This window comes from Lissotriton helveticus, chromosome 10 (assembly GCF_964261635.1).
Source record: "Lissotriton helveticus chromosome 10, aLisHel1.1, whole genome shotgun sequence".
Classification (NCBI taxonomy): domain Eukaryota; kingdom Metazoa; phylum Chordata; class Amphibia; order Caudata; family Salamandridae; genus Lissotriton; species Lissotriton helveticus.
The window spans coordinates 967850505-967869024 of record NC_136071.1 but is presented as its reverse complement, the minus strand read 5'-3'; the positions used below and the strand labels follow the sequence as shown (position 1 = coordinate 967869024).

The window sequence follows — 18520 nt, the reverse complement described above, 5'->3', positions numbered from 1 at the left end:
GAAAAGAAAAAGCAAAAGGGAAGCCTAAGAAAGTAGTAAAAATTACACTCTCTTTGCGCTCATACTTCAAAGCACAAACCCAGGAGTCAATAACCAAAATAAAAGCTAATCCTGAATCACGAAAATTTGATAACACCACACTGCAAAAGCAAGAATTGATCAGGAATATGAATTTGAATTCGGCCACGATCATAGGCTCTCAGGAGGATCTTATTTCACTAATACATACAAAAAATAGTTTCGAGCCACTAGTTGAACTGGAAATTGCTTCTGACTTAGTTTCGGATAGTGTAAATCTGACGATTGTTCAGAGCCAGACCTCTTCTTTACAATCTCCCTCAGTTCATTTAGACAGGACAGTGGAATCAGGATCATTGCCGATACAGCAAAATTCACAAGATTTGGAGAAGCTAATGATGACAATGTTACCTGAGATAAGAGAGAGGTTTGTCACGTCTGAAAATAACCAGCAAAATATTCAGGGGCTATGTGAGTCAATGGAAGAGAAGCTAAATGGCTTAGTGGAACGAGTGGGCGCTATGGAACACGCGTATGGGCAGCTTGCAGCGAAGGTAGTGGGAAATCAGCTGGAAATACAGAAACTAAAAAAGAACGAGCAAGAACTAAAAGACAAGATAGAAGCCCTAGAAAACAACGGGAGGCGTAATAATCTCAGAATATTAAATGTCCCGGAGGGCTCAGAAGGGGGGGCATAAAGGCTTTTGTAGTTACTTTTATACTGGAGCAGAATAGGGATCTTGATCAAGCTTCATTAGAAGAAGACAAACAGAGAGTTTACCGAGACCCCTTTCTGCCCGTACCAGCAGAAAGACCGCCAGAAGGATTTTGGTAAACTTCAGAACATATACACTGAAGGAGAGGATTCTCTCAGGAGCATTAAAAGCAGGTTCATACAAGAAAAATGACTGGTCATATCGCATAAGGTCAGATATATCCCGTACTACGCTGGACCGCCAATGGGAGCTCGGTAAATTTATTCCGGAATTTAGAGATCTCGGTGCCACAGCAAATATCAAATTTCCTGCATCATTAACCTCATCGCTGCTTGCGATATTCCCCTGCTGTGCTGGACAGCAATAAAAACGGGTGTGGTCATAACGAGCTCAGCTCGTCATAAGCACACGAGCACTGTGCTGCATGACGAGCTGAGCTCGTCATGAGCATGTAAGGGGTTAAGAATAATGTTGAACAATAAGATGCACAATTTCCGAGACCCTGATGATGTGAGAACCTTTATAGATCAGATTAGAGCACAGCCACAATTAAAAGTGTATTTAAAGGCCCATCCAAAAGTAGGAGAGCTCAAATAGAGGTGTATTATTATTATACCTCACAAATTTTGGTAGGGTTCCCCAGGGAAGGAGGGATGGGCCACAGGTAACAATTTAAAATGTAAAAAAAACAAAAATATAATTTTTACAAAGGGTGGGGGAGCATGTGGGAAAAAATAAATAAAAAGTCCTCAAATGTTACAGCTTTTCTTTTGGTTTTTTAAGCTACCTGGAAAAACGCAGCTGTATTATTTACTGAATGGCAGTTTTAACTAAATCTAGTTGCCTGAATATTATGACATGGAACGTCAATGGCTTAAGGGTTCCATCTAGAAGACAAAAAATCTTGGAGTATCTGAAGCTGTATGAATCGGATATTATATTCATTCAAAAGTCACATCTTGTTAAAGAGGAATGGTTAGAAATCTTATAACGTCAGCCATGGATAGATTATTGTATATGCACCTCCCAAATTGTTACAGTAAAAGCAGTTGCAATCTTGGTTAAAAAAACTGTCAGAGTATATTAGGAGAAACCTAAGTGGACCCATCAGGTAGATGGGTAATTGCAAAGGTTAAGGTTCAGGACATTTGGCTTGCACTGGTAGGCTACTATGGCCCAAAGTTAGATGAACCAGCTCCTCTAAAAACATTATTTTTATGCTTAATCAAGGTGAATGTACTCCTCATTTTGGGAGGTGATTTTAATATTCTCCCGAATGCAGCACAGGACACAACTCATAAGAGGGCGGCGTTGGCAGTACCAAAAATGAGAGCAACAGTAAAACAACTAATTCAAGAGTTAGGATTTGTGGATTTGTGGGCTATAAGGAATTTTAAGGCGGGATCAGAAGCAGGAAAATATACATTTCATCATAAAAAACATGGCCATAGGTCCCAGATTGATTTATTTTTAGTATCAGCGTCGATTAGCGAACATATTAGAAATGTTGTACATATCCCAGAGCATCTGTCTGATCATTCGGCAGTCTCATTACAGTTTGAGTTAAGGAATAAAACAGATGAACAACGCTGGACTTTAAATCGATCTCTACTGTCAGATATTCCAACAAAGGAAAAACTGAAACACATTACAAATGATTTTTTTCTTTTTAATTGGAATACTGCCCCTTTAGATAAAGTATGGGATGCTTACAAAACATGTCTTAGAGGGACATTAGTTGGCAGTGCATACCATAGGAAAAAGGACAAGGCAGAATTCCAGGCACTAGAAGAGGCATTTAAGCAGGCACAGGGGAATCTAGAATGTTCTCAAAACTCAATTACTGAATCAGAGTTAACAAAAGCAAAGAACAATTTAGCCAATTTTTTGGAGATTAAAGTAAAATAAAGATGGGAAGTGAGCAAACTTGCAAACTATGGGGAAGGTTGTGGTAAACTTCTAGCGTGAAAAATAAGGGCAGACCAAGCTAGGAATATAATAAGCTGGTATTAGAATCACTGAAGATGGGGGGACAAAACAGGCATTTGTAAAAAAAAAAACAGTATCTCTACACAGAGGATTTAAATCCAGGTATGGGTTAAATAGCAGTTTTCTTACAAGATATAAACTTTCCGCGTCTTAGTGATGAACTTAGAGAGGAACTATCAACTCCATTCACAATTGATGACATTTATAAGGTTATTAAAAGCTTAAAGAAAGGTAAAGCTGCTGACCCTGATGCCCTCCCCAACGAAATTTACTCTCTTATGAAAGAGGAACTTGCCCCTATTCTGCTTGATTTGTTTAATTCCATCTATATTGTAAAACAAGATCTCCCTGCATCATGGGATTTGGCCACAATAATTATATTATTAAAGCCCAATAAAGATCCAAAACTCTGCGAGTCATATAGGCCGATCTCCCTGCTCAACTCGGATTATAAAATATACACACAAGTAATTACAAAGAGGTTGGAGAGGGCGGTCGGTCTATTGATTCATAATGATCAGAAGGGATTTATTAAGGGCAGGCATTTGCACGATTTAACACATGAATTAATCGGCACAATTGATATGGCTACTGTAAATGCCATGCCCTTAACGGTAATAACTTGTGACGCAGCTAAAGCGTTTGACAGGGTCAATTGGCTTTTTCTCCAAGAAGTAATTCAACGCTTTAATTTAGGCCATAATTTCTTGTAGCAATTAAATCATTATATAAAAATCCCGTTGCCCGAGTCTTGGTAAATGGTACCCTTTCATCCCAGGTTACAATAGGCAGGGGCACTAGGCAGGGGTGCCCCCTTTCACCATTACTGTTCAATTTGTACATAGAGCCGCTCGCCATCAAACTAAGGGAGTGTAAGGATATTCCATTCTCGTGTAATGGATGGGTAAAGAAAATAAGCCTTTATGCAAATTACCTAATGATATTTACAGGACACCTTCAAGACCCAATAGTAGCCATTTGGGATACTCTAAAAAGTTTTGGGGAGGTATCGGGATGTGCAGGTAATCCAGTCAAGACAGTGGTTATGCAATGGAATAGGTACTATAGGTGTGATCAGATTCGACGTAGCATTAGGTATTTGGGGATAGAGGTAGTTCAGAAACTCAAATTATTACTGAAGGTAAATTTTGTTAAAATAACATCTACGGTTAGGGCACAGTTGCAAAAATGGGACTCACTACCTCTATCCTTTTTAGGAAAGTCGAACCTGTTGAAATTGGTAATCCTACCTAAGTATACGTTTTTATTTAATTCAATTCCATTGGAGTTTAAGAAGGACTGGATAGCTAAGACACAAGGGGCCAGATGAAGGTCGCCCAATACCGGTTGGTAACAACCGAAATTACCAAATTTCATCCGTTACCGACCGTTATTGGGCTACTGAGATGTAGGTGGCCTAAATTGCAAATTCGGTAATTTACCGATTCGGTATTTTAAGGAATCGGTAAATTATTGATTCCTTAAAATACCGAATCCGTAAATTACCGAATTTGCAATGTAGGGAGCACTCAAATGGGTGCTTTTCCCATTTTAGGATTTGTTATTTACCACCAACTATAAGTTAGTGGTAAATAACAAATACCTATGAAAATGCAAATCTGTGTATTTTCAACTGTGCCATGTGGCAGACATACATGACCTTAGGGTATGTATGTGTGCCACATCTGCACACAAGCACGATTCAGGGGTGCAACAGGGTGTCAAAGTGACACCCTGGTACCCATGAATGTGTCCCCCATTTTACCGATACCGATTCGGTAAATACCGAATCTTACAGTTTCAGTAATGTTTACCGATTTTTTTCCTACATAGCATTTACCGGTTCTAAAATACCGAATCGGTAAAATTCGGTATTTTAAAATTGGTAAATGTACTTTACCTACATCTGGCCCAAGGTCTGTTCTCTAGTTTTATTTGGGCCAAAAAAAAGACTCTGAATAGCTTGGCGAAAGCTAAGGGAAAAAAAGGAAAATAGAGGGATTGCGAGTCCAGATCTCCTGCAATACCAGAGAGCGTTTCACTTAAAAATCTTCAGGCAGCTATTGGGCGACTCTACCACTTTTACACCACAATTCTGGGCATTGACATTAGATTTCCAGCTCCAATCCAGGTTCTTTCTCTTTAAATTTGGAGACCCGAAATTCTTCAAAAAAGTGAAAATAAAATTTGTATTGGCAGCTTGTATAGTATGGTATCAAATAAGAGTGATACTACAAATCCCCTATTATAGCATTTATGCCCCAATATGGAACTCACCCGGAACACTAGTATGCCTACAAGACTCTCTTGCGGTTCCAATCCAAGCAAAGGGAGTCGAGAGATGGGGTAAATTGCCAGAGGGGTCGGAGTTAATCTCATGGCAAAAGATACAGGACATTACAGAGGGGGCTGTCTCCAAATTCAAATTCTATCAATTATCAAGCAGGGCCAAATCACTGAGCAGAGGCGGGAACTGTAATGAACTTTTCGAATGTAAACTTGCTACCACTTTGGGGCGAAAAGAAATTGCTGAATGGTATTGGATGCTAGTTCAACCCCAGGAGGACTCACAGCCGTGGTTTAAATCAATTTGGAGGAAGCAGCTGCAGAGCTACGATCTTGATACTTTATGGCAAGTATCTCTGTCTTTTTTATGGCAAAGTGTCAAGTCTGCACCTCTAAGAAAAAATCATTTATTTACTATTCATAAGGCGTATTGGACCCTGCGAAGGTCATCCAAAATCGGTACCAAAGCTGCGAAGTGCCTCAAATGCGAGGAAGCTGATGCAGACGAAGCACATATGTTTTGGCGGTGTCCTTCCATGCAAACCTTTTGGGGAAAAGTAGGTGAGACGATTTCCAGCATTATGGGGTATGAAATCAAGGTGAGTCTTCCGCAGGCTATTTTTGGTGTAACTCCAGATGAGGATGTGATGATTAACGTATCTAAACAACATAAAACTCTTTTTATTTTTTTTATTTTATTGGTGCTCAGGGAACTGTGCATTAAGTGGATTCTGCCTGTTCCCCCTGTGGAGTGTGAATGGTTCAACTCGATACATAGGATTTCAAAACAGGATAGGGCAAAACGCATTACAAAAGAAAAGAACATTTTGGACTGTTTGGAATGACTAGTGTAGGAGTAGGTAAACGTAAACAAACTGCCTAAAGAAGTGTTATTTAATTTATCTTCTGTGGTAGCTTTTTTTTTCTTTCTCCTTTCATTTTCCTCAGTTAACGATGTCACTTCCTCCAATAATTTTTATAGGGTTTCATTTAGTCCTATGATTATGTGGTAGCTATACAGGCCAGGAATGTCGAAAGATGGCTTGGACTGACAGTCCTGGAGCAGAATTTCGGTGTGTCTTGTCATAATTGGAGAAAGAGAATTGGAAAGAGGGAGATAAGAAAGGGGTATAAGGTTGGACCAATCGAGGGTCTGAGATGTTCAGTACATCCCCTCAGTAAAAGGAGTGATCGGACTCCTCATATATTGGCGCAACTAAAAACTGGAAGTTTAAAACCCCCTTTTCCTGTTTTTCTCTTTTCTTTTCTGCATCTCCAATTTATATAGGCACACTTCTAGTTGCCATACATACTATCATATATATCAGTAAAATCTAAAAACGTATTGGCTTGACTGCGCTTTGGTCCCTCATGTGGGTGACAGAAGACCATCTGTGGTCCACATGGGGCATTTCATTTTTATCATCTGGTTTGACAGCGCTGTTGTTGCTAGACAATTGTGTGAAAATCATCATGAGAGGAGCTGTTGCTCCACTCATTTCTTGGGAGCCAGGAGTATATGTTTTGATTAGATACAGTTGTGTACATTCACAAGTACGCGCTTGCCATTCACACAGCTGGGGAGGAGGGCAGTCATTAAGGTATACATGTTTTAAAGACAACAGGCTTTTAAGGATGAATTGTTATGACCCTCTGCAAAAGCCTGTAGGTAGGTATTTCACAGATTACTGTAGTATGCAAGAGCTTTGGTGTTGATGATCAACCCAAACGAGTGAGAGGATAGAAGATGCACTATATTTGTCCTTGTCGGGCTCCTTCCTGGTAGTCTATTTTGACAAATGTAATTTTATATGCATTTGTACATTTCATCATTGAAGCCAAAACCACAACCTGACTGACTATTTCTTAGCCCAGTCTGCGCTTTGGTCCCTCATGTGGGTGACAGAAGACCATCTGTGGTCCACATGGTGCATTTCATTTTTTATCATCTGGTCTGACAGCGCTGTTGTTGCTAGACAATTGTGTGAAAATCATCATGAGAGGAGCTGTTGCTCCACTCATTTGTTGGGAGCCAGGAGTATATGTTTTGATTAGACACAGTTTTGTACATTCACAAGTAAGCGCTTGCCATTCACACAGCTGTAATACTTGTATTTATTCATCCAGCTGCCAGAGCTTGAACATTCAGAGGCACACACATGCCACTGTAATGCTATTTAAGTGCTAACTAGATCATTTATGGGTTTTTTTCTGGCATTAGGACCGATGGGAGGAGGGCAGTCATTAATGTATACATGTGTTAAAGACAACAGGCTTTTAAGGATGAATTGTTATGACCCTCTGCAAAAGCCTGTAGGTAGGTATTTCACAGATTACTGTAGTATGCAAGAGCTTTGGTGTTGATGATCAACCCAAACGAGTGAGAGGATAGAAGATGCACTATATTTGTCCTTGTCGGGCTCCTTCCTGGTATTCTATTTTGACAAATGTAATTTTATATGCATTTGTACTTTTATGACTGTATGTTGAATGGTTTGCATGTGGAAAACCTACGCTCAGTGCAAAAGGCTTTAGTTGGTTATGGTGATAAACCAATGACAAAAGCTATATGCGTGATTGCTTATGATGAAACATTACATTAAATTCAGTAGACCTCATATATTGTGAAACACATATGCTAAAGTCAAATGGGATTTAAGGTTTGAAAGTTATTACTGTAAATTAAAGCATTCAGATGAGTTTTGCAATATGGAACATCATATATTACTTTAGTAGGCAAGGGACTTGGTGTTGGTTACCCCCTCTGCTGACAAACCACAAGTTTAGAAGATTTTTTTTACTGTGAACCCTTGTTAAACCCTGTTAGGAGAAATTGTATTTTGCTTTGCCAACTGTATTTTTGTATACATTTACAAATTGATGACTGTATGCCTCATGATTGCCTTGTGGGAAAGCTTATTCTCATTACAGTAGGCCTGAATTGATTATGATGACAAGCCAGTGTAAATAACAATACGTTTGATTGGCATGCAGGGAAATGGTATTCTTGATGCCATAGGTCTGGCCTGTTATTATGAAAAGTTATTACATAGGCAGTACGCCAGGCTTATTTATTGTGAAAACATGGTAAAGCAAATAGGCCTCTTGCAGTGAATTACTATCATATTATTTAGGTTTCAGGCTGTCTCACAGATTACCGTTGCAGGCAAGGGTTTTGGTGTTGGCCTCTCACTCTGATAAACACAGTGAGTGGAATTTCACTGTGAGGATTTTAGTTAGATCCTATTGAGAGGTGGTGCTTTGTGGATTGATTACCCAATTGCAATTTTGTTCATATTTGTAGTTTTATAAATGTATGCCAGATGGTGGCCAGTTTATGCGCTCTTAGGCTGTTGTATATAGTGTCAAGCCATTGGCATTAGCAAGAGGCCTTATTAGTGAACTGGGAATGTGATATCAGGTTATTTAGGTGTGATCTCTTAATAATAAAAAGTCATGACAAACCAAGTATCTCTTACCTAATTATTAAGAAAAAGGTTGGGTTACGGGCAATATGCTTTTAAAGGTGTATTCCTATTACACTGTGCTAACGCCTGTAGACATGAATTTTGTAACATGGAATTTAGCAGGTTGCAATGGTAGTCAAGGGTTTTGGGGTTAGTGACCCTCTTGGGAAAAGATGTATAGCACAATGGTAACCCTTTTTAGGCTCTATTAGTAGACATTTTATATTGTAGGGATTTTATATTTTTTTGCCAACTGTATTTTGTACAATTTGTAATTGTATTATGCTACACCTCAGTGTTGCTTTGTTGGAAGGCTTATCAATCAAAATAGTCGATGTGAGTTGGTTATGGTAACAAGCCAACCATTTTTTATAGTGAAAAGTTATGATAAAAGAAGAAGGTCTGCCATATTGATTGTGAAAAGCATAGGTTAAAGTCAAAAGGCATTAAAGTCTAGAGTGACAATTCTCTGCATTAAAGCCTACAGATAGATATTCAGTTACATGAAATGACATGCATTACGTACGTTTGAAGGGAATGATTCTGGTGTTGGTTAGTGCCTCTTACAAATGTTATGAGGTTAAGATTTGCACTGTAATTCTTCTTCTTAGGTATCTGCTAGGATTGTGTCATAATTAAATAATACATGCATCCATTGATATAAGTAACAAAGGACCTGATTATGATAGCGGTTGGACAGCCACTGACAGGCCATTGGTGGCGGTCCAACCGCCAGCAGCCCTTCCGTCCGACTGCCGGATGACAGTGCTGGCAGTCAGATCCACATCTGTCGGACAACAGACCACCACCCCCACCAGGATCAGAGATCCCGATGGGGAGCAGTCAGGGCAGCATTCGATATTAGTGGCATTGCCAAGGAAACACCACCATGAAATGGTTGTTGGAAAGGAATATTGGGGGCCCCAAACAAGACCTCCTTCCATCGTAGGTCACTGAGAAGTGGCCTTAGGGGGCACATGTAGTTCCACCACTCATCTCCTTGCACCGTGTGCCATGACTTAATGGTACATGGCGCAAGGTGCATGGACCTGCTGGAGGTGCTGCACGGCGGCAGCATGTGCTGCTAATCTTTGCCAGGACCACCGTATGCCACTGCTGCTGTTCCTACAGCTTTGTGACTACCAGCTCAACAGTCGCATTGATATGCAGAGGTCTGACGGGCGCATGCTTGTCAGGTGGTTTCCTGACCGCCGTAATAGCTGGCAACAGTCAGACTGATCACTATCATAATCAGGCCCATAGAATCATAAAAGGACTTTGGGTAAGCTCTACTGTGCTATTCATCTGCCTGGGTGTCATTTACACTTTGCTTACATCCATGATAGCACATTGCATGTGGCAATAGTTCAATCAGCAGCAGTTACTGACTTTCTTGCACTGTGAATGATGACGTTTCAGATCACATGTACATCCACCTGAAAATTAGTGTGTTTCAGTGTAAAAGCTGGTTGTACCATCTACTAATTTTACGTTTTTCTCATTTTATAGTTTCCCTTTCTTTTCTTTACTTCTCCTCTTTTTATTCTAATGTTTCCTAACAGGATTCATATAACCAAAGAAGAATGAGTAAGCTACCTATTTCCATTGTTGTTTTAAATACAAGTTCCTCATAATCTTTGTGCCTTTTGGAACGAGCAGGGTGTTTTAACAGAGGCCTCACTCACCAACCTATTTAGTGACATGCTTCACTGGTCGACGAATGCGTCGAGGGTGTGCAACAATGCCTGATTACAGCAGAGATTTTTTTTCTTGAGGATCTGTGACTGTGCGTGTGATGGTGGAGAGTGGTGTTTTAAAATTGGCTCGGGATCTTCTGAAAATTTTTATTTTAGTGTGGAAGTCCCAGTCAATGTTAAAAGTAGTGGTGGATATTTGTGGTATGTAAATTGATCCCACTTATCCTTGTGTGGTCTACTTGTTTAGGCCACCTGATATGAAGCCTCTCAGGGTCAACGTGGCTTTCGTCACAACCAGAAAAACGACATGCACACTATTGCAAGCAATTTTTTTTTTGTACTTACAAACCAGATCACTGTTGGAGATAATCACCTATAGTGACTCATCCTGAAAATATAGATTATGAAAAACAATATCCATTGTCAGGCAGGTAGTTTCTCTTTTTTTCCTCATCATCAATGGCGATTTCCATTGTTTTTACTACTTCTTTAGGATACTATCCCCCACATGCATCAAGCATTTTTGTATTCGCAAACGGTGCGATTCCTTAAAATCGGCCGTTTGCGAATGCAAAAGTGCTTTTTGGGATGCATGAAGCAATTTTAGAATTCGTAACATGTGTGCGAATTCTAAAATTGCGGGTGCTTTTAAGAAGTCGCAGATGTGCGATTTCTTAAAAGCAATGCATAATTTTTTTAAAAAGTGAAAATTCGCAAATAGGGTGCCAAATTTACCGAGTGGTTGAACCACTCGGTAAATTTGGAAAAAGTGTGTAAAATGTGTAAAATGTTTTTTTTTCAACATTCATGTTACGGACACACATGTCCTTAGGACATGTGTGTGTGCAACATGATGCGAAAAATACATTTCAGGGGTGCATGGGGGGGTCCTTTGGACCCCCCCCTGCACCCATGAAATTTTCTAAGTGCCACTCGCAATTTCCATTGACTCCTATGGGCCTTTTGGCCCATAGGAATCAATGGGAATTGCGAAAATTAAGTTAAGAAATCGGTATTTCTTTGGGATTCGGTAAAAATTGCGATTTTTACCGAATCCCAAAAGAATACCGAAAATATTGATGCATATCATTTTGCATTTCTTAATTTGCGATTCCTTATTTTTCGCAAATTAAGAAATGCAAAAAGACACAATGATGCATGTGGGGGTATGTTCATACATTCAGACTCAAGCATACTTCTGGGTAGAACACATTTCACAAGGACAAATAGTTACTGTCAATACAGTTGTCTTTAACATACTAGGACACAAGGACAGTACACATACAGGTATGTTTTTTTTGCTTATCTAGGTGCCATGCGGAAACACAATACAGCCAACTGCTATCTGCACATTTTTTTGAGTGATAGTCAAAATAAATTATTTTGTGAACGAATTGTCATTGCTTCTTGTCCCATATTGATTATTATATGGGTGGTTTTAGTCAAAGACATAGCCGACTGCGCCACTTACCTCTGAATGCATGGTAGTCAGTTTTTCGTTTCCATGCTATCAGGTGGCGCAGTGGACTAATGCATCCACTGTAGGGGCATGTGTACGACCTCATGGTCACGTGTTCTAATCCTGGCGGGTCCACTCAGCTTTTCTACCATCTGAGGTCGATAAAATGAGTACCATTGAGTTGGGTAACAATATACATCTGTTATTCAGCGCCCTGAGGCCCTTGGGTGGTATGTGCGCTTTACAAATACACGTGTGTGCTATGTTTTGCTTTGTTATTATAATCATATACCTGCCATGTTTAGATGGCGATACAAAGGCAGGGTATGCTCAGACGTGAGTCCCTTGCTCACTTTGCCACTGGATTCAAGCAAGCTGGGCTGAAGACGGCTGTATTGCCAGAAACCGGTCCTCGGAAGCTTGTTTCCGGTCCAGGGAAGGCATGGCTTGGCAGTTACGGGCTGGACTGTTCCCATGAGGCACAGGGTCAGACTGATTTGCATATAGCCATGTCTGAACCGGGGTGGCAGAGCGGGCTAAAGAACGGTGATGGGTCAAACCCAGATCTTTTGACTGGGTGTGAGTGTTTGATTGGTTCAGATTCTCCGTCCATCACCACCCCCTTTTTTACCGATGTTTAGGTGGCAGCATGTTTTCTTTTTGTTACTTGTATTCTTTTAATTTATCTTGCATATGTTGTTGAGTTTATGTGTGTTTTATTGAGGTTGTGTCATAATGCAAGAATGAGTCACTGAACTGATGAATAGATGCCTGAGTGGAAGGGTGAGTGATAGAGTGCATGCATGATGGCCTGTATGATGGCCAATTGAGTGCATAAACCGATCAGTGCCACAAAAGGCACTTTCATTCATAAGCCAGACCTATTGCTTCTTGTGAATTTTACTGTGGACTTACTAAAAAGCCTAATATGTCTGTTAGTGTTTCCAAGCACTTACCATGTTTTATAAAACATAGCACAGCAGTCATGGCTGGTTAATGGCTTTTTACTATCCTTGGTCCAAAATACCAGCAATCTAGATCTATAAAATACAGGTAGAACATCTGAAAAAAACAGTTCTTCTACACACACAGGCACTGTACACGTTTAAAGCTAATTGTATGAAGAACATGTATACTATGACATTGTTTGTTATTATGCATTCATTTTTTTCTTTTTCTTTTGAAATGTAGAAATACAACACACAAGCTGGAGCTAGAGGAACCCAGCTCTCCGGAGGACAGAAGCAAAGAATTGCAATTGCACGTGCTCTTATACGAAAGCCCAAAGTTCTACTTCTTGATGAAGCTACCTCTGCCCTTGACACTGAGAGTGAAAAGGTTTGAAAAATGTCAATACTAGGGCACATTGTGGTGCCAACTATAAAAGATGTAAAAATAGGGACTCTCGATTCAAAAAGCATTGTACAACCATGATGAATAGTACTAGAATGAGTCTATATTATGTGCTTCTTATTGGCAATTTAGAGAGGTCCAATCCAGTGTCTAATTTGAATTGGAGTTTGCCGGTGGGGGCCACTAACACTCATTTTGAGAGAACAGCACTCATTCCTTTACAAATAAAGCACTGGTCCAAATATAACTCTAAACACAATACTCTACAATCTTTTGTATGCATAGTAGTCCATTACATGTTGTGGAACAATCTGCACATGTAAAGCACTTCTATGATGCAAATATGTAATTAGGATGGAGAAATGACTGTAAATGAGGATATATCCTCCCAATTGAACAGGCAAGGGTACCATTAAAAAAGGGCTAATGGTTACCATAAAAATGGAAAACGTCACTTACAAGACTGTAAGCCAAGTCCACTTCACAAACGTTGCAATCAGATCAAGTTGTAACATGGGCCATTGAGGCTCAAATCCACTCCAGTCCGCACTTCAAGTATATCACGAATACACCAAGCCACACACTAAAACAGCAGCTTTATTACAGAAAAAGCAATAGTTGTTGAAATAATGCTATCTTGACGGAGGGAAAAACACCAAAGAACAAATAAAATAAAATAGGAGTCTACAAGCAAACACAGTTATCACAACATTTGCACACATTAGAGGCACAGTGATTTTTTTCAAAATCAGCCACATTATCAGAAACTTCACATGGTCCAGCAAACAAAAAGCAATACACATGGCTTCACATATCATCGAACCATAAAAAACATTTTTTCAACACACAAACACAATGGCACACTGGTCAACCCATGCCCCTGCATGGATAACTCTGATCCAGAATCAAATACTTGACAACACAATTCATCCAGGGGAGTGTTCATTGGCAACATCTGTGCCACATCAATTACCAGCTAAGCCCCAATAACACATTTCAAACATTCTGCCCTCATTAGAAAGGAACTCACGGTCAAACAACTATTGTCATTTTGTTGTCAAATGACTGCCCTATATCCAAAAGAATACGATCACTGAAGGACCGGCAGAAGGCATATATTGGTAGCGGATCACTCAACCTGGTAGGCCAGCATAAGATATTTTGAAAAGTTATGTAGGGCACGTTCCATCTTAGACCTGTCAGTCTTAGGGTGATTGTCCTCCTAAATGTTTACATACTTTTCTCCATTTTTGTGATGAAATTCAATTGTGTTGGTCTTAGCACTTTAATACTGATAACTAGTGGTAAAGTGTTTGTGTTTATTCCCCTAAAGATGGTTACATTTTCTTACACCTGGCTAGCATAGTTCATTTACACATATGTCCCTTGTATTGTGGTATATCCTATACCTAGGGCCTGTAAATTAAATGCTACTCACAACCTACTTAAGTAACACCTTAACCTATGTCCCAGACCTGACATTGGAAACTGAAGGCAGTTTTCGAAACTGCCAATTGGACTTGGCAATGTAACCCTTAAACTCCCATTTTAGTGCATATAAATCACACTTAAGATAGGCCCTAGGTGGCCTATAGAGCAGGTTACATTGTAATTAAAAGGTTGGGCATGTGCTCCTGGTAGCCAAACACTCCTATGTTCCTTTTTTACTACTGTGAGGCCTTCCTATCCCATAGGATAACATTGGGTTTCCTTATTACGTAAGTGATACATTTTCATTGGGAACAGGTAGTCAGTTCATGTATAGTAGCTATGAAATTGTAATACAAAATCCTCTTTATTGGTAAATTCGAATTTTATATTACAATTTTTTTAATCTCACTTTTAGCAGGTTGGCATTTTTCTGCCCTTAACCCTTTTGTGTCTGCAGCTTGTCTTGAGTCACATGACTGGGTATAACTGACAGATAGACTTTTTGAATTCTTCTCAATCACACACTAGATGGATTAGGTGTGCCTGAATGGAATGGGCCATCCGTTGGCAGGATGGGATGGCAGAGCTGAGCACAGCCCCACTTGCAGCTGAATAGGATGTGTTCCTTTACACAAAGGACTTTGTCATCTCTATATTGTCACTGCAGCCAGCTTGGAGCCAGAGCAGGGAAGTCAGGAAATTCCATACACTTCAAAGGAACTTTCTATAGGCTTAGCTCGCCTTCAAGAGGATGGGCATCAGTTTTAAAAATAATTCCCTCAGACACACTCTTCAGTTTACTCCTAGACCTGCAGAAGGACTCTAAGAGGACTACCTGCTGCTGTGACCTGCCGTGCACTTTTTTACAAGACTACTTTGCTGTACCTGGAAGAACAGATTTTCTGCCTGTAGCCTAGATTGAGTGCTAGAGGCCATCCCTGCAGTTTTAACCCCACATATTCACATGAAACCAGGACTACCAGAGTGACTCCAAGGGCTAGTTTGCTGGCCACTTGTTCAGAACCACAGGGTCATAAAGATTCCCACCCTATTGATCCCACACTTGACACCAGTCTGAGTGAGTCTTGAACCCCCAAGTGGTGTCTTACTGGTCCTGGACCCCTGGTTGTGGTGCTAAAGGTGTTCAGATGGCTAGAATCCAAAACTGAGGACCAACCTGTCTGTTAATCTGCCCAAGGTGCATCACCGGTCAGCCTGACTTTGTGGCTTCTCCTGCCTCATTCTTCTCTGCAGTGGCAAATCGTGTTCAGCAGTGCTTTACAACAATCTGGATTCCGTGTAGGTTTTTCTACGGAAACGACGTTGCTTGGAGTGACAGAAAACATACGCGCCATGATAGACAGAGGAGAAACTGTGGCACTCATATTATTAGACCTGAGTGCCGCGTTCGATACTGTTTCACATGTGGTGCTGTTACGAACACTCTCCTCCATAGGTATTCATGGCGCAGCCATAAATTGGATTGAGTCACTGTTAAGCAATCGTACGTTTCAAGTTTTTTCTCAGTCTGCCTGCTCTGAGACTTTACTTCTTAAACATGGAGTACCACAGGGCTCAATTTTAAGTCCACTGCTTTTTAATTTGTATATGAGTCCTCTTGCGAGATTAGTTGAGGAGACAGGTTTGAATATGTTTTCATATGCTGACGACTCACAGCTCCTTTTCTCTCTTTCTTCAGCCGAAAGTAACCATCCTTCCATGCTAAAATTAGGGTTAGGTAAGATCGCTGGATGGATGCAGGATAATTTTCTTAAGCTTAACGGCGAGAAAACGGAGCTAATTATTCTTGGAAAAAATAGAGAGGCCTGGGGACCACAACATTGGCCATCTGAAATGGGCCCTCCTCCTATACCTGTTTCACAGGCACGTAACTTGGGAGTCATCACTGACGAATCTTTAGATATGCACCAGCAAGCCGTTAAGACTTCTGCTACATGTTTTGCAGTCTTAAAATGGCTAAAGAAGATCTGCTGGATGCTCCCTGATGGCACCAAAAAAAACTGTCATCAATACCTTGATTACTTCAAGGCTAGATTATAGTAATGTGCTGTACCTAGGGGCAAAGAAAGCTACAATCAGAAGGCTGCAATTAGTACAAAACGCAGCGGCGAGACTTCTTTTCAAAATCCCTATGTCCTGCCCCACTACTAAATACATCCGTGGCCTTCATTGGTTGAAAATTGAAAATAGGATTAGGTTCAAATCCCTATGCTTTATGCACAAAATTTCAACTGGAACTGCTCCTAAATATCTGCGGAACCTTGTGCATCCTTACTTACCTTCGAGAGTTCTTATATCAGCAACCGCTAATAATTTCATTATTCCCAAAATCAAATTATCACGGATGGGGGGAAGATCCTTTGCCTTCTTAGGCCCATCCCTCTGGAACAAGATGCCTCATTCCTTACGTTCGGAAGTCAGCCATGTGAAGTTTAGGAAAGCATTAAAAACGTGGCTTTTTAACATCTGATATTGACTGGCAAAATACGCATTTCTGAATTACTAGCGCCGGGAAACCCCTTGGTGGGTAGCTGTAGCGCTATACAAATTAAATAAATAAATAAATAAATTGCTAAAGGACTATCTCAGCCCCTGAAATTGTCTTTGACTAAGAGACTCCTGCCTCGTCCCACCGGAGATTTTCAACTCCTAAAAAAGAGACTAAAGGGATGATTACAACTATGGACTACCCTTTTACAAGTATGATGGTCAGATCACAGATCCCTGATACCCTGTGGTGGTGCAGCAGTCTGAGGCCGGCAATATGGGCCGTGCAGAAACTTGCTTTGGATTTTCCATTGCAGTGCCTTTGTAAGGCTCACAGCTTGGTACCGCCAAAGCACCAACCTCCAGGACAGGAGAAAACCCCAATTCTGGCGGGTGGACAGCGAACAAGTTTGGTGGCATGGGAGCGGGGTGCTGGCATGGGGCACCGCCAAACTTGTAATCAGGCCCTAAATCCGAAAGTGAAATTGTCATCGTCTACGATCAAAGGCTCCCTGACAACAATGCTCCCTTCTCTGATACCGCTTGCAGGCTTGACACACTGAACTTTACCGTCTCAGAACATTTTCTTACAATTTCTTTTAATTACAAAGGCAAGGTATGACAAGAACTAATCCACTTTTTGTAAACAACGCGAGCTCTATCACGGTCGGACATAATTTTTTATTTGCACCAGTCGTGCACGACTAGATGTCTGTGGTTGGCGCTTTGATCTTTTATGTGCTAGTTATTACTAACAATTCTAAAAATTCATACCTCCGGATCTATTGATTGGATTTTTTTTTGTTTTGTTCTCAAATAATGTATTAAAATGTACTCTGTTTTTTAAAGTTGGTTTAGGATTTATTTTTGTAAAGTGTTTTCACTTTATTACTCTGTGCTGCATAAATACTTTACACATTGTCTCTAAGTTAAGCCTGACTGCTTTTTGTGCCAAGTACCCAGAGTGAAGCACAAGATAATTTAGTGACTTTTTTTGGTTCACCCTGCAGGGGATTGTGACTGTTGCTTGACCAGGGCTCACACCTCAGGTGATCAATGACCCAATAATACCTTACGACAGGGCTGAAAAACATGTATATCCTGCAATGTAGCTCCATTCAGATACCTTGACTGGTGTAGTTACCATAGTTGAGATACCACATATACATGCCCAGCTGGTGCTACAAAACCTACTTTGTTAACTCCTATTCCCTCATTTACATCAGTTGTGAGGCCACAACTTAAGGTTAAGGTGGGCCCTAGTATTTATAAATGTCATTTAATTGACAGCATTAGAAGCACCAATATTATGCATTTATGTTGTAACCTAGTAAAGAGTTCCAGAAGACTTGGATAGGTTACAGAGGATACGTTTATTCTTCTTAGATAGTTAGGTAGGTTTTCCAGTAGATATGTAATCAAAACCCCACCAGGAGCATGCTCTCTGCTGCTCAGCCCAGAATCTAACTGACAGTCCACTCACAGTATAACAAACATTCCAAACATCATCACATTCACACTAACATTCTACACTCACTAGCTGAACAGCAGAGGCAGAGAAACAGGGAAGATGTAAGGTAGAAACCTTAGATATAA

At 40.4% G+C, this 18520-nt stretch overlaps 1 protein-coding gene across 2 annotated transcripts in view; it reads left to right on the top strand.

Annotated features, from left to right (window-relative positions):
• LOC144784686 (ATP-dependent translocase ABCB1-like) overlaps positions 1–18520 on the top strand; it is a 1804387-nt gene that overhangs the window by 1682011 nt on the left and 103856 nt on the right. For both annotated transcript variants that reach the window (XM_078663637.1, XM_078663636.1), the window contains one exon: positions 12824–12970. In XM_078663637.1, the coding sequence (XP_078519763.1) occupies positions 12824–12970 (147 nt within the window). The remainder of the gene's footprint in view (positions 1–12823; positions 12971–18520) is intronic.